Source organism: Marmota monax, unplaced genomic scaffold (assembly GCF_021218885.2).
Source record: "Marmota monax isolate L192 unplaced genomic scaffold, Marmota_monax_Labrador192_F-V1.1 WCK01_AAM20220418_F8-fsc00035, whole genome shotgun sequence".
NCBI classification, from domain to species: Eukaryota; Metazoa; Chordata; class Mammalia; order Rodentia; family Sciuridae; genus Marmota; species Marmota monax.
Genome location: NW_026691961.1, coordinates 6,959,533 through 6,974,101, shown reverse-complemented (window position 1 = coordinate 6,974,101; position 14,569 = coordinate 6,959,533). Strand labels below are relative to the sequence as shown.

The window sequence follows — 14,569 nt, the reverse complement described above, 5'->3', positions numbered from 1 at the left end:
AGTACAAAGACCCCTAAGACATTAGCCTGAACAATTAAGGACTATTTCTCTTTTGTTAAAACAAATTTGGGGGGTGGCGCTGGGTTGTGGCTTAGTGGAAAAGCAATTGCCTGACATGTGTGAGGCACTGGGTTCGATTCTTAGCACTACATATAAGTAAAATAAAGGTCCATCGACAACTAAAAAAAAATCTTTAAAAATTTTTATTTTGATTAATTAATAATTGGTGGGATGACTCTCCTCAGAGACCCAGAGTCCCTCCTGTTTCTCAAGATCACCTCATGATCACAAGATGGCTCCTGGAGTACCAGTTATCACATCTGTGTTTGAGGGAGAAAAAGATAGAACAGCAAAATGATACTTGGTAGCTGAGTCAGATCTCTCTAGAGAACTTTCTTTTATAGATTAGAAGTCCCCACTGATTTTTGCTCTTAGTTCATTAGCCACTCTTAACCTGTAAGGGAGACAGAAAAAAAAATTAGTTTAAAAGTTTTTTTTTCCTCTTTTTTTAGCTGAATACATTGCTATCCCCAAGAATATCAGGGGGAAATAGGTACTAGATGGGTAACTGGCACTTGCTGTCACTCAAGAGTAATGCACTAAAGTCCCTTGAGCTCTTCTAGGTTTATTTAACTGATGTATATGTCACTTGTAGATTGTGGAAATATAAGATCCAGATCTCAATAACCAGCCGAGCCTTCCAGGTGCTTTTGGGGCTCAGTATATAAATCGAATATCCATCCCGCCAGTCACCATCCACTGTGTGCACAACCAAGACAAGAAACATTTAATACATACCTTTTCCTCTTCGGACAGCTTTGGCTGCTAGAAATTTCTTCCCCCTAAAATTGGTCTTGTCTTTTCCACCTGCTGAAAGTCTGTTTCCTGAAACCCTCTGGACACGTTTAGCGGGTCTCTCCTCTTTGCCGTGGCAGCCTTTCCAGGGATTGGGAGAGCTCACCTGCTTCCTCTGTTCCTGGGTGTTGTCATCCTCCTGGTCGCCATCTTTCTTCTGATTATTTGAATATCACCTTCCCAGGCCTAGTGCCTCTCAAAGTGTACAAAGTGTGAATGATCTACTGGGAGTTCCTGTTGAAATGCGGGTCTTGAGTCAGTTTGCTGGGGTGGAGCCCAAGATTCTGCATTTTTGACATCTTCCCATTGATGCCAGTGCTGCTGGTCCAGGGACCACAGTTTGAGTAGCATGTGATCTGGGCCTTTCTGAACAAAGATCATCTCATAATAGGTGGCAAGCAAACCCATCAAGTAGGACTGGTGATTTAGAATGGAGCAGAGCCATCAACTCCTCTATTCTGGAAGTTCATGTCTTTTAATGAGGACACAGGTCACATGGGCTTTTCCTGGTGGCCCTCCTCCTGGTGCACTTAGCTGGAGCACCGAGCCCTCCTCTGTTCCCCAGGCCCCTGCTGTACGTGTCCTCCCATGGTGTTAGGACCCCACGTTGATCTGTAGAATTTCATCACGTTGAATTAGATCCCTCAGGCCAGTCGAGAGCACTTGGTGTCTGTCACCAGTATGTTTACTGTCTCTCTTGGCTTGGGGGCTTCTGTAAACTTGATAGGCCTCCTGTTTCTCCATCTAATTCCACTGGAAACTTCTGCCCATTAATTGAAATTTTTTGGCACAAACCTTCCTTGCCCGTGTTCACAGGGATATTGTGAGAGACCCTGACTGACGTTCAAGGACATCATGTCCACATTTGGGGATCACAGGTGGTTTCACCTAGAGGCAGAATTCATCACTCACATCAGAGATGTCTATTTTTATGGTTAAAGATATTCCTAACATGTGTATTGACGTTTACTTGTTGCAAATGACAACAGCCATTTCTCACTGGGGATTTTACTCCCTGGGCTGTTTCGACTCATGTAATTTCTTGGTGCGTTGCTTTCTGGGATGTGGTTGCCATGTGTCCCTGGGAGATGCTGGGGCCAATCAACGCTGATGAAGGAGCCCTTGCATTGGTGCCCCCACGGCTTTCACTGGGAAGTCACAACTTAATTAAAATAAGGAAGTTTTATGTCCTGGTGTGCTCATCCCATCTGGAGGTGACCTTTCCTCCGAGCTGTCGAGCAGATCTCAATTCTGGTGTCAATCCCAAATCTAATCCCAGCTCCTCCCTGCGGAGGTCTTCGTGGCCCCAGGAGGAGGCTCGCCGTTGCTGGGTGACCCACCGCTCTCAGCTTGGTTGTGTGGATGGGAAGAGGGTGGCCAGTGAGGTGGCCTTGCTGTTCCCAGCAGCCTGTTGGTGCAGCAGCACCCACGGGACAATGTGGAAGTGTCTGCTGCTAAGTGCGCTGTGGTCTCTGCTGCCGTTGGGGAAATGGCACACAGCGTGATGTCCTTGCCCGTCTTTCCTGTGCCTGTTTGTTCAGCCAGTGCCACTGAGGCCCTGCTCTGTGGCATGCACACGGCACCCCGTGGAGGTGACACAGACTTGGCCCTTCTCTCGAGGAGCTGGTTTTCCTGGGTGGCATGCTGAGAAAGCCTGCCCCTGGTGCAGAGCGTGGTGAGAGGGAGGAGTCCACGTCTCGTCTTGCTTTCCTTGGCAGGTCTACATCCGGATAAAGGACGACGAGTGGAACGTCTACCGGCGGTACACGGAGTTCCGGAGTCTGCACCACAAGCTGCAGAGCAGGTTCCCCCAGGTGCGGGCCTACAGCTTCCCACCCAAGAAGGCCATCGGGAACAAGGTACGTCCTGCGCAGGGCCGGCCGCCCTCCCACTGCCTGAAAACATGCTTTCTAAAGAAAGTTGGCCAAAATAAGAAAAAATAGAAAAGAGAAAATAGTCTGCTGGCTCCAGCCACCCTAGGTAGCCACTGCTGTCCCTCCCAGGGCGGGGACAGCGACAGCTCCAGTAAGGGCCAAGTGCAGACACTTCGGCTCTGTGACCACACGTTTCTGCCACAGGCCCCCTACCCGCCACGGTGGCAGGGACACTCTGGACAGTGCGGATACCCAGGTGGCAGCTGGGGTTGGCCTGTGGGTCCAGTTTGCGGTCGCTGTCCTGGACAGTGGCCTTTCTCATTTGCATCCACAGCTGTGCTATTCACCTGGCCGCGCCATGGGGCCAGCACTTGCTTGGGGGCTTTCTTTATCGTAGGGTCACCCCATCAAGAGGGCAGTGATGCATGTGACCTGGCTTGCTCCAGGGGTTGGTCCCAGTGCCCTGAGGGGAGGCGCACCCACAGCCCCACTGGTAGAGGGGTACACCCTGGTCCAGCAGGAAGCTCTTGAGCACCTCTTCTTGTCGCCGTGTGAGGGGCCAGCACTGGACAGGACAGCATGGGCTGGGCCCGGTGTGGAAGCCTATTCACGGTCTGCTGCCCAGCAGCTGCCACCCCTTGCCCACCCCACTGTTTGCTTGGCTGCATTTGGGCCACCTGGAGCCTTGGGATCCACCGCCCCCGCCTCCCGGCCCATTCTGATTTCACCACTCTGGAGCGAGGCCTGGGCCTTGAGGGGTCGGGGGCTCTCTGGATGCTATGGTCCACGGCTGAGCTGGGGAGCCGGGCTCAGGCAGGAGGTGGAGGTTCTTCAGCAGCGTCAGCGCATTAGGTGGCAGGGCAGGGGCAGTCCGATCCCATGAGGTGGAGCCGTGAGCCTCCTCAGGAAAGGAGCTGAGACTGTACGAGCCTGATCCCTGGGGGACGGTGGTGGGTCTCCAGGTGTGGCCTCCACCTGGCCCGTCAGCATCCCCGGGGGCTTGGCAGACATGATGACATGCACATTGTTTTCTTCCTTTTTGTGATGCTGGGAATCAAACAGGGTTTTGCACACACCAGGATGCCACTAAGCTACACCCCCAGCTAAAAATGCAGGTTCTCGGGCTCCACCCCAGACCTGCTGATCCCCAGCTCCAGGGCTGAGACCTGCAGTGTGGCTTAACCAGCAGGCAGTGCTGATGCCGGGCGCAGTGGGAGGCAGCCGGAGACCCCTGTCCTGTCCCATGGACAAAACAGGGGCCAGGTCCGGGTGGTGGATTTCCCACGTCTCTCTCCAGGGGGACCTTGGCAGGATTTCCTCGGACCTCTGTCATATAGCAAGAGTTTGTATGACCCACTGCCCGCCCTTGGAATTCCACAGGGACAGCCACTGTCACTGGCTGGTACATCGACTTGGGCATGGATTTATGAGTTAAAAATGCTAGGAATCTGACCCCCTAGAGGTCTACTGGGTTTCAGCAGGAATGGTTTTAAAGCAGATTCTCTCAGGTTGAGAATAAATCTATGCTTCATTTTTCTATTGAAGAACAAACAGTGGAACTGAACCCAAACACATACAAAACTTGTTTGTAGCAAGGAGTACAATAATTCTTTTGAAAAGAGGATGGAAAATTACATATTGATTTAACCTAATGACTTGTAGGCTCATACAAAGCTTGGGACCCATCCAGAACGTCTAAAAATGTCATAAAACAGAAGTCAGACTACATAGCGCATTATCATCATAAGATTTTCTCATTGGCAAAGGTCTTACCTGACACCCTCCTCATTGAGCCTGCCCTGTCTGCAACTGGCTGAGGCACCTCCAGTACAAGGCTGCACTGAGGGGATTCAGAGAGTAGAGGATCTAGTGTGAGCTTCCTATTGCTGCTGTAACAAATCAAAAACACAAGGGCCTGAAGGAACAGATTCATATCTTACAGATACAGAGGTCACAAGTCCAGAATCTGTCTGATGGGGCTAAAATCGGGGTGTTGGCAGGAAGGGTTCCTTCTGAGGCCCCAGGAAAGAGTCTCTGGCTGTTCTGCAGTTTTGGCTCGTGGCTCTCTTCTGTCTTCCAGGACTGCAGTCATGTCACTGTGACCTCTGCCTGTGTCCTTCTTGTCACCTCTGCTTCTCACCTTCTTTTGATGGCAGTGAACCCCTCCAGCTCACCTCCCATCTCAGGACCCTTCTTTGAGCCATGGCTGCTAAGTCCCTGTTGCCAGGGAACGTGACGGGGATAAGGAGGGAGATGGCCTGGGGCACCCTTCAGCCAGCCACATGCCCTCGTGGCTAGATGCACCTCCATTCTGACCCTGCACCTCCCCGAGTCCTGCAGTTACACAAACCTTGTTTAAGATGAAACAAGTCCATGGTGAGCACCGGCCCTGAGAGCACTGGGTGGGGACAGAGCTCAGTGAGCTGAAGCTCACTCAGGCCTGGAGAGCAGAGGGTACTCCTGGCGTTGAGTGACCTAGGAAGAAGGCATGGAGCGCTGGGCCCATCCTGTCTGCATGGGGCCTGTGAGCAGGTTCTCTTTGCAGAGGGCCATCCAGGGCCTCCTGCCTCCCTCCACCCTCCCTTACCTCCAGGCCAGGAGAGACTCGTCCCTGCAGGTCCTGGGACTGAGTGCCAGTAGCAGTGGGCTTTCCTCTGTGAAGCTGGCGTCACTGGAGCAGTGGCTGCTTGTGCCCCAGTAACTTGATCAGCAAATGTCTGCGCTCAGGGAGGCAGGTTGGCCCTGGCTAGCTAGTCACCAGATGGACTGCCCTGTTCCCGGGGGACAGGGGTCCTCTCCAGCCTGTGCTGCCCTTTAACATGTCACTGGCTGGTTGGACAGCGATTGTGCTCTGACCCCTCTTCCTCTGCGTCTGGGCTAGGATGTACCCCCTTCCCTTTAGTCCACTTGGGCTGTTGCCCAGGACGTCTGAGCAGTTCTTCCCGTTGTCAGGAGGACTGAGTCGGGTGCAGGACATTTAAGGACCAGCAGAGGCCACGGATGAACTCAGTTAAGGTCAGACTCGGGCAGCCCCGACTGGGCCTGAGACCCTGAGGGCACGATTTCTGGAGTGCTTTGATTCTAAACTGGCCCAGAAAATACAGCCACATCAGAATCTTCCCCTTGACTGGACAGCTTCAGGGTGACTCCATGGTCTGCGTGGACCACTGGGGTGCACACCAAACCCAGTGAGTGGATGGATTGTGGGTGAGCTGGAGCTTGCGTGCCGTGTTACCCTGCGCCGTGGTCTGTTAACAGACTCCAGAATCCAGAGACCTGAGCGTTAGTCAGGGAAATGTTGAGCAGTTGGCCTTTTTTCCAGGTCAAATGAATATCCTGTCGCTTGGCTTTCTGTTATTTCCCCCGTAATGCCATCACTGGTGACTGTCTGCAGGTCTCAGAATTAAAATGTCATCTGGACCCCAATTTGAACCCATTTTTAATTGATAAATGAGTGCACGGTATAGTTCGGGACTTTTATCTTTATCAAAGAATTCCTGTTGCGCGTAGCAGGCGTGTGGTAACGTGGATGTACAGATCCTCGGAGCCTCCTAGAGGGATCCGTGTCCTGGGACGCCTGGCACCCCATCCAGGTTAAAGTAGCTGACCTGTCAGTCCACCACTCCACCAGGTTCATTCCTCGTAGCTAAGTTAAGCCACAATGGAGAGCCAGTTAACTCTCATTGTCACAGATGTGGGACTTCTGTCGGTCAGGACAGGCTTGGGAAGGCTGAGGTAACACACAGTTCCAGGATCTTGGTGACCTAAACAGACAAAGGAGTGTTCTGGCTCATGTTCCACGTTCATGGGAGCTGGGAGCTCTGCTCCCCACGGAGTGGGATAGTTGGGTCAAATGGTGGTTCAATTCCAAGTTTTCTGAGGAATCTCCATGCTGTTTACCAGAGTGGTTGTGCCAATTTGCAGTCCCACCAGCAGTGTGTGAGTGTACCTTTCTCTCCACATCCTCACCAATATTTATTGTGACTTGCATTCTTGATAATTGCCATTCTGGCTGGAGTAAGATGGAATCTTAGTTTAGTTTTAATTTGAATTTCTCTAATTACTAGAGATATTGAACATTTTTTCATATATTTGTTGACCAATAATATTTCTTCTGTAAAGTGCCTGTTCAGTTCCTTTGCCTATTTAGTGACTGGGTTATTTGGGGTTTTGGTGTTAAGTTTTTTGAGTTCTTTATATATCCTGGAGATTAATGCTCTATCTGAGGTGCAGGTGGCAAAGATTTCCTCCCATTCTGTAGGCTCTCTCTTCACATTCTTGTTTCCTTTGCTGTGAAGAAGCTTTTTAGCTATTTATTGATTCATTTTTAAAATGTGTTATTGTATTTTTTATACCTTTATCTATTTTTATGTGGTGCTAAGGATGGAACCCAGTGCCTCACGTGTGCTAGGCAAGTGCTCTTCACTGAGCTACAACTGTGGCCCCCATTTATGGATTCTTAAGTTTACTTCTTACGCTTTAGGAGTCTTGTTGAGGAGTCTGTTCGTAAGCCAACAGGATGGAGAGTTGGGCCTACTTTTTTTCTAGTCGGTGCAGGGTCTCTGGTCTAATGCCTAGGTCCTTGATCCACTTTGAGTTGAGTTTTGTGCAGGGTGAGAGATAGGGGTCTGATTTCATTCTGCTACGTATGGATTTCCAGTTTTCCCAGCATTATTTGTTGAAGAGGCTATCTTTTCTCCCATGTATGTTTATAGTGCCTTTGTCTAATATGAGATAACTGTATTTATGTGGATTTGTCTCTGTGTCTTCTATTCTGTACCATGTCTGTTTTGGTGCCAATACCATGCTGTTTTTGTTACTATAGCTTTGTGGTATAATTTAAGGTCTGGAATTGTGATGCCTTCTGCTTCACTTTTCTAAGAATTGCTTTGGCTATTCTGTGTCTCTTATTTTTCTGAATGAATTTCATGACTACTTTTTCTATTTCTATGAAAAACGTCATTAGAATTTTAATAGGAACTGCATTAACTCTGTACAGTGCTTTTTTGTTGGCATGGCCATTTTGACGATATTAATTCTGCCTCTCTAAAAACATAGGATGTCTTTCCATCTTCTGAGGTCCTTCAATGTCTTTGTTTAGTGAGAATCAGAATCTCCACGGTTGGCTGTCACTATCCCCAGGAAGCATGACTCTCCAAAGAAAGTCTTAGTTTACCTGCCTCCCTAAACCCTGCTTGGATTAGTGTAACCCAAGCCACTGTCGTCTCTGGTGCTGGCCCCCAGGGTGGCTGCCCTTTTCCACTTGCCTTCTGATAATCGACTTTCTATCCTGTAGCCAAAGTGAAGTTGTACAACATAAATCAGATTGTGTCCCTGTACGATAAAACCCTGCACCAGCACCCATGGTACTTACAGTGGGGACTCCTTACTGTGCTTTTGAGGTGTCCTTGAAATGTACCCTGCCTTGCTCTGCCACCTCCTCTCATGCCCACTCTCCCTCTCCACTTACCACACCACCCTCCTAAGACTTCACATGGTTGCTGCCTCAGGGCCTTTGCACCTGGGGATCCGTCTGCCTGGAAGGGCCTTTTCTAGACCTCTGCAAGGAGAGCTCGTTTGGTTCTTCAGCTCTGGCTCAGATTCCTGCTCCAGAGGGAGGCCTTTCCAAGCCTCAGGGCCTGTGCTGCCCCAGCCTCTCTCACCCACCCATACCCCTGCCGTGGTCTTCTTCCCAGCATGCACCATTATTTGAAGTGACTTCTTCACGTACTCGATTGTTTTCTGTTTCTCTGCTCTGGTGTGGGGCCCACGAAACGGGGCCTGGGTCTGTTCTGGGCACTGCCCTGTCCTTGCTCCTTGAAGAGGACCTGACATAATGAGATCCCCATGGCCTGAATTAATGAATAAACAAACAGAAATGGAATGGAAATTTTTGCCGCGTGTTTCCTCTTCACTTGACTGGGTCTCACAGTTCAAAAATCTGAATTCCAAAAGTGGGCAGAAAACTTTGAGCGTGACCCAGGAGGTTGCTCCGCTCTGCGTTTGGCTGGGCGTTTTTGCAGGATGGGCGAGAGGCAGGCAAGCTCTGGAGATGGGAAGGTGGCCCTGAAGGCCTTGAGGCGCAAGGGGGCTTTGCAGGCGTGGGTGGAGGGCTCATTTTTTGGGCGTTGTTACTGAGAGCCTCCATTACTCCTCAGTGAGCAAATGAGTGTTGAGAGACTGTCATTGCCTCCTCGGATAATAGATTCAGTCTCTGAAGTTCATCTGGCATTAAGGCGAGGCAAATCGCTTTCCCGGGAGCTGAGATAATTCAACTTGTTGGAGAAATTATGCATTAAAATCCTCATTAAAAACACACACCACCATGCGCGGTGGAGGAGCGGCGGGTGTGTGCTGAGCCGTGGAAGGCTCCTCTGCGCTCCTCTGAGATGCCACAGGCCCGTGAGCAGGGTTCAGAGGTGGGAGTCAGCAGGCCCTCACAGGACACCGTGGCTGACCAATCTTGCCCTTGGTGAATGTGCCCAGAGCCAGGGCATGACGCTGGGCCAGAGGAGACTGGCGAGTCCAGCTTGGTATCCGCTCTGGAAGTCGGGGCCTCACAGGGAGAATGGCAAGCAGATCTGCCCCCCCCCCCAGACACCGTGGCACTCAGAGGAAGGGCTTGCTGCAGTCGGAGAGGCTTAGAAGAGGCTGCAGGGCCTACTGCCTACAGGAGGTCAAGGTTGGACTGGCCAGCAGGCCCCCCCCGCCCCCCGTATGAAGCAGAATTGGGTCAGGAGGACTTGGTGTCTGCCCCACACACAGGGAAGACAGGAACCCAGTCACCACCCAGAACCACAGGTTTTCCGATGGAATCAAGCCATACACGGAAGCTTGTGCTTTACTTGAAATTCTGCCAGCCACTGTGCACCTCGTCCTGGTGCTTAAAGTACAAAGCAAGAAGAGGAGACGCTGGGCTTGTTCTACATCCACATCTGTGTTTCTCTTTAATGCAGTAAACGCCTCTGAAAGTGTTGCCCAAGTCATCTGGCCAGAGAGCATCTCGGGAGAGGCACTGCGGGACTCAGGTCTGGCTTGTGCGTGTAGATTTAGTAAGTGGGTTTCCTGGGGAGACTTTCTGTAATATCAAATTAAAACCCAATACAAATCGTGGCCATTTATAAAGAGCGAGCCCAGAACCAGCCGCTGGACGTGGATCTGCCACTCTGTCCCCATGCCTTCTGTGTGCAACACACAGGGAGCTCAAGTTCAAGAGCATCCTGTGTCACGGACTTTGAAAGTCCTGAAGTTCCCCCTCCCCAGTGACACCATGGAGTTGGGGGCAGAGCCTGGCCCCCTGAGTCTCTGTCTCAGAACCCGTCAGAGTGCCTGGGGTGCAGGAGGCACGGAGCAAACGGCAGGCTGTGTAGAAATTGGTGTGTGGCACTGGCTTTGATTTTCCGGTCCTTTCTCCCAGCCGCCTTCCTTCCTGGGACTTCAGGGTGCTGTCATGGGTAGCTGCTCAGTTCTCCCGTGGAGCTGTCAGACCACAGGAGGATCCCTGAAGTCCCTGCATTAGCCATGGCTGGTGACAAGGAGGGCTTGCTGGACACATGTGGGATCTAGGCCTCCCAATGAACCGGCCATCATTGGCCATTCCCCCCACTTCTCGCACCTCTGGCTGAGCTTGAGAGCCTGTTTCTACGTGGAACCCCTTGGTTTTGTAATTAACATGATTACAAGACACTTCTCTCTCTGCTGGGCGTTCCGTGTTGCCCACAATATTTCTGGGGCTGTCGATGATGTGAATGGCATTCTGCATCTCTCTCTCCAGCTCTGAGGGCCTTCTCCACACACGTATCCTGTGCTCCATCTGTTTCTCCTCATAGTTTTGGACAAGTGATTGAACTCACCACACAGAAGAGTGCTTCTCGGCTCTCACTCTCTTCTTGAGTAATTGAGAATAATTGCTCCCTTCCCCTCCAGTGGACCCATTAATATCTGAGGGCCATGTAGGGCAATCTTGGTTCATCTTGAGCATGCTGGAAAACAATATTTTCGGTGCCTGAGATTGCAGCCATTGAGTTATTTCCCTGGTCCCAGCTTCCTGGGGTTCAGAATCCCGGGTCAGAACCCCCCTGTCCTTGGCACTTTGCTCAGGAACCACATGGTGTTTAGAAGCTGTGGGGTCCAGAGGCTCGGAGTTTGGGCCAGGGAGCCTCACTGGCCTTGATTCAGACTGTCTGACCTTGAGCAAGTCACCCAGCCTCTGTGATGCTGAGCTGTCACCCGGGGTGAAGGTGCTACCAGTATGGCTCTTGTGAAGACCCAGCCTGGAACCCAGCCCAGCTGTTCAGGGCATCAGGCATATGGGGACCCCCAGATTGTGGCCACAGGGGGCTGCCCTACTTTGGCTTCCATTATTCTAAAATATGTGATAACTCTGGTAGACATGGCCTGGTTCTTCCGTCCTCATCCTCTCTTTGTCTCTCACCTGGTTGTCATGGTGCTAGGGTCTTGGTGGCCTTGTGTGTAGACTGAGGTCCAACAGGCCTCCAGGCCTACATGCAGATAGGTGGTCTCACACCCTGAACACACCCGTCTCAATAGCCCTGGACGTAGGCTAGACCACGGGTCTCCAGATTCCCTCCCACAAGTGCCCTGGGGCCTGACTTCTGATGCTAAGGAGTGGTTTGGCTGTTTGGGGACCTTACGTGCTCCTGTGCTCCTGGAGTGTGTGCTCCCTCATGTCCTGCTTTCCCCTCGGCATGATGTGGTGACGCCCAGCCATGGGTGGTGGTAGCAGTGCTGGTTGGTGCGCTGCTGTGTGGCATTCCACCGTGTGAGCGCCTCCATTTGCTCTCTGGTGTTGGCGGTGTTGGGAAGCACGTGTAGCTCAGTGGTTCCTGTCTCCCATGGGAGCCTCCCCCGTTCTGATGTCAGCTGCAGTTCCTGTCCTCGTGTGTCCTCTGCTGCCCACGAGCCTGGGTTCTGTGGTTGTACGTAGCTGGCCATGGGCCTGTTGTACTTCAGTGGACATGCCAGAGTGCCCCCGGGTGGTCCCACAGTGACTGCTTGTTTAGGAAAGAGGCAAGTGTTCCTAGAGGAGATGGCGGGCACCTATGCGGCCTCGCCCGGAGTTAGCTGCTGTTCACGTCTTGTCGTATCTGCGTCTAAGTTCCTAAAGAACATAGAAATGTTTCTGTGTCCCCAAAATACACAGAAAAATGTGATGAACAAGCACCTGTCACCATCCAGGTGTGATGGGGTTAATGCCAAGCAGTGAGGCATCCTGGCGCGGTTGACCCTTGCTCCCTTCTGCCCAGCACGGTGCCTGGAGTGCCGTGTGTCCTTGCTGTCTGCGTTGTGCACCTTTATCACCAGTGCTTGTGAGGTTCTCCCTGCATCACGTAGGTGATGTCGTTCTCTGTCCCCTTCCGCCACTTGTGTCTTCACTGTAGTCAATTGGGGGATTTGTTTGTTGGGACACAGGCTTCGCCCATGGCCCGCTCACTCACTTGTCCCCTCTCTGGGGAACGAGCAGGGGGGCATGCCACTTTCCCCTGCATCCCTGTGCTCATCCCCTAACCCTCAGTCACTAGCCTGTGGACGAGGTCACCGGAGTCTGGGCTGTGCTATTGGCCACTTGTCTGGCTCTTTTTGCCTGGTCCGTCTCCAAGGTGGCGGCACCATTGTTGACCTCTGTCACAGGTGAGAATTCTCAACCAGCTTGGCCTCGCTACACCTAAAGTGTCTCTGTGCTTCGCCAACACAAGGGCACCAAGCCGTATCTGGCCGTGGCTTTAATTCAAGTCTCCCCAGCACTGTCCACGGCTGTGACTTTCAGCAGCCACGCTTCCTGAGTCGTTTGTGCCTCTGGGTGGCCGAGATGGATGCTGTGCCCATTGGTTCCTGGCTGTCCTCGTCGTCTTTGGTTCCTGTCTCCCATGGGAGCCTCCCCCATCCTGATGTCATTGGCAGTACCACCTTGCCTGTCCCCAGGGCCTCCCGCCTGCCCCTGCTTCCTGCCCCATGCAGGGCACACATGTTCACAGGTCTGCTTCCCTCGTCGAGTGACCTTGGAGAGGCTGACGTGGCCTCCTGCGTCACTAGGAGCAGGGTTTGCCAACGTGGCGCAGTGAGCCCACCCCACGGCTGCAGCTCCATCGCAGGCCCTGCAGCCTCGTATCATGGAGGTGCAGGCGCAGCCTGTGGCTTTCTGGAAAACCAGCCTTCTCGCCACTTCCCCAGCACATGGAGCTCAGCCGGTCCCTTGGAACGTTCTCCTCACTTAATTTCTCAGCCCTTCTGCCTTCTGAGGGAAGCAAGGTTCTTTTGTGTAATGAGTTTTGAAGCTTTTTTGAGTTAAGTGCCTGATCCTCATAAGCCAGTGAAAATGGAACGGTTTTGTGTCACAGAGGAGCCTTTGATATTGGCATTTAGCTCTCCCTCGTGGACCAGGAGCCTCACTCCTGTTAGCAGGGAATAAACAAGCCCCTCTTCCTTCAGTGAGAATGGCACCACCCGTGGGTGCTGATGGCACGCCAGGCACAGTGCCCGGGACCTGCCCATGCGCTTGCTGTTCTTCTTCCTGGCATGCCGTTGGCCACACCTCAGGGGACAGTGCGTGTCTCCCTCTGAGCCCAAAACCCTCGAGTCCTTTCCTAGAGCAGGACCTGTGCACATGTGGCTTCTTCTAGAACGTTGGTCCCCCACCCTTCCTGTGGCCGGGGCTGCTCCGCTGTCAAGCCTCCCTTGTGTCCTGCAGGAGGGAGTTATCCCTCCCGCGTGAACTTCTTGGAGCCTCGTTTTCCCCTTTTGAGTTTAGCAAGATTTGTGACAGTTACTCACTTAGTTTTGGTTTTGGTTTCTTGGTACTAGAGATGGGTTCCAGGGATGCTTCTCCACTGAGCTCCATTCCCTGCCCATTCCCTTTAATTTTGAGACGGGACCTTGCTAAGTTGCTGAGGCTGGCCTTGAGCTTGCGATCCTCCTGCCTCAGCCTCCAGAGTTCCTGGGATCCTGGGCGTGGGCCACTGCGCGGGCAGTTACTCATTTGCTTCAACGTAGTTATGTGCATGTGCTGGGTGGGAGCTGCAGAGACACTTCAGGGTGGTGACAAACCTTGTGTCTTATTGCTGTCCCTGTCATGTGGAGGAGGGCCAATGGGGCAAGCACAGCAGGGGACAAGCAGGGCCATGGCAGAACATCTGCCAGCAGGTTCTGATGAGGGTGGAGCTGGCGCAAAGCCCCTGAGGACCGAGAGGGGAATGAGGACGCACAGGGACCTGGAGTCTGACCTGGCAGCGATGGGGCCTTGCAGAAAAGCCACTCTTGCATAGGTGACCGTCCTCCTCAGTGTGAGGGGGCCATGATCAAAGGTCCAGCACAGATGTGGTCAGCACGGGCCACGGGCCACCTGTGCAGGGGCTTGTGTTGGTGGTGGGGGTCCAAACATATTGGCAGCTTAGAGCACATGGCTCCCCAGCAAGGACAGTTGTTCTCCCTCTTGGGCTCTATGTCCTTTGGGCAGTGATTGGCAAGCACTGACAGGGTGCTGACCCCTGAGCAGGGCACGTGCCTGCCCGCCCTGGTTGCTGTACTCGCTGAACTGACGGCTCTTGAGTTTTGTTACTGGGGGCATTCCGGGCAGACTTGTTGAAGAATTCAGCAGAGACAGAGGAGAAGGGCTTTCCCACGAGAGCAGACCTACAGAGCCCGAGAGCACAGGCCTGTGTTGGGCTCGTGTGCAGTGCTCAGCTCTCATCTGGACAGGGTGGAGGTGCGGCCTCGGGATGGGACCAGCCTCAGGTGAAGTCTAGGTGAGCAAGTAGCACAGCAGCAGTCAACTCTGGCCCCTGGGCCTTCTCAACAGCTTGGGCCCACCCTTCCTGTCAGCA

The 14,569-nt window shown here is 52.6% G+C and overlaps 1 protein-coding gene across 4 annotated transcripts in view; it reads left to right on the top strand.

Annotated features, from left to right (window-relative positions):
* Snx29 (sorting nexin 29) overlaps positions 1-14,569 on the top strand; it is a 389,328-nt gene that overhangs the window by 341,678 nt on the left and 33,081 nt on the right. For 3 of the 4 annotated variants that reach the window (XM_058578345.1, XM_046440634.2, XM_058578346.1), the window contains one exon: positions 2,574-2,714. The exons of the other annotated variant lie outside the window; for it this stretch is intronic. In XM_058578345.1, coding sequence (XP_058434328.1) covers positions 2,574-2,714 — 141 coding nt within the window. The remainder of the gene's footprint in view (positions 1-2,573; positions 2,715-14,569) is intronic. 4 annotated transcript variants of the gene reach the window in all.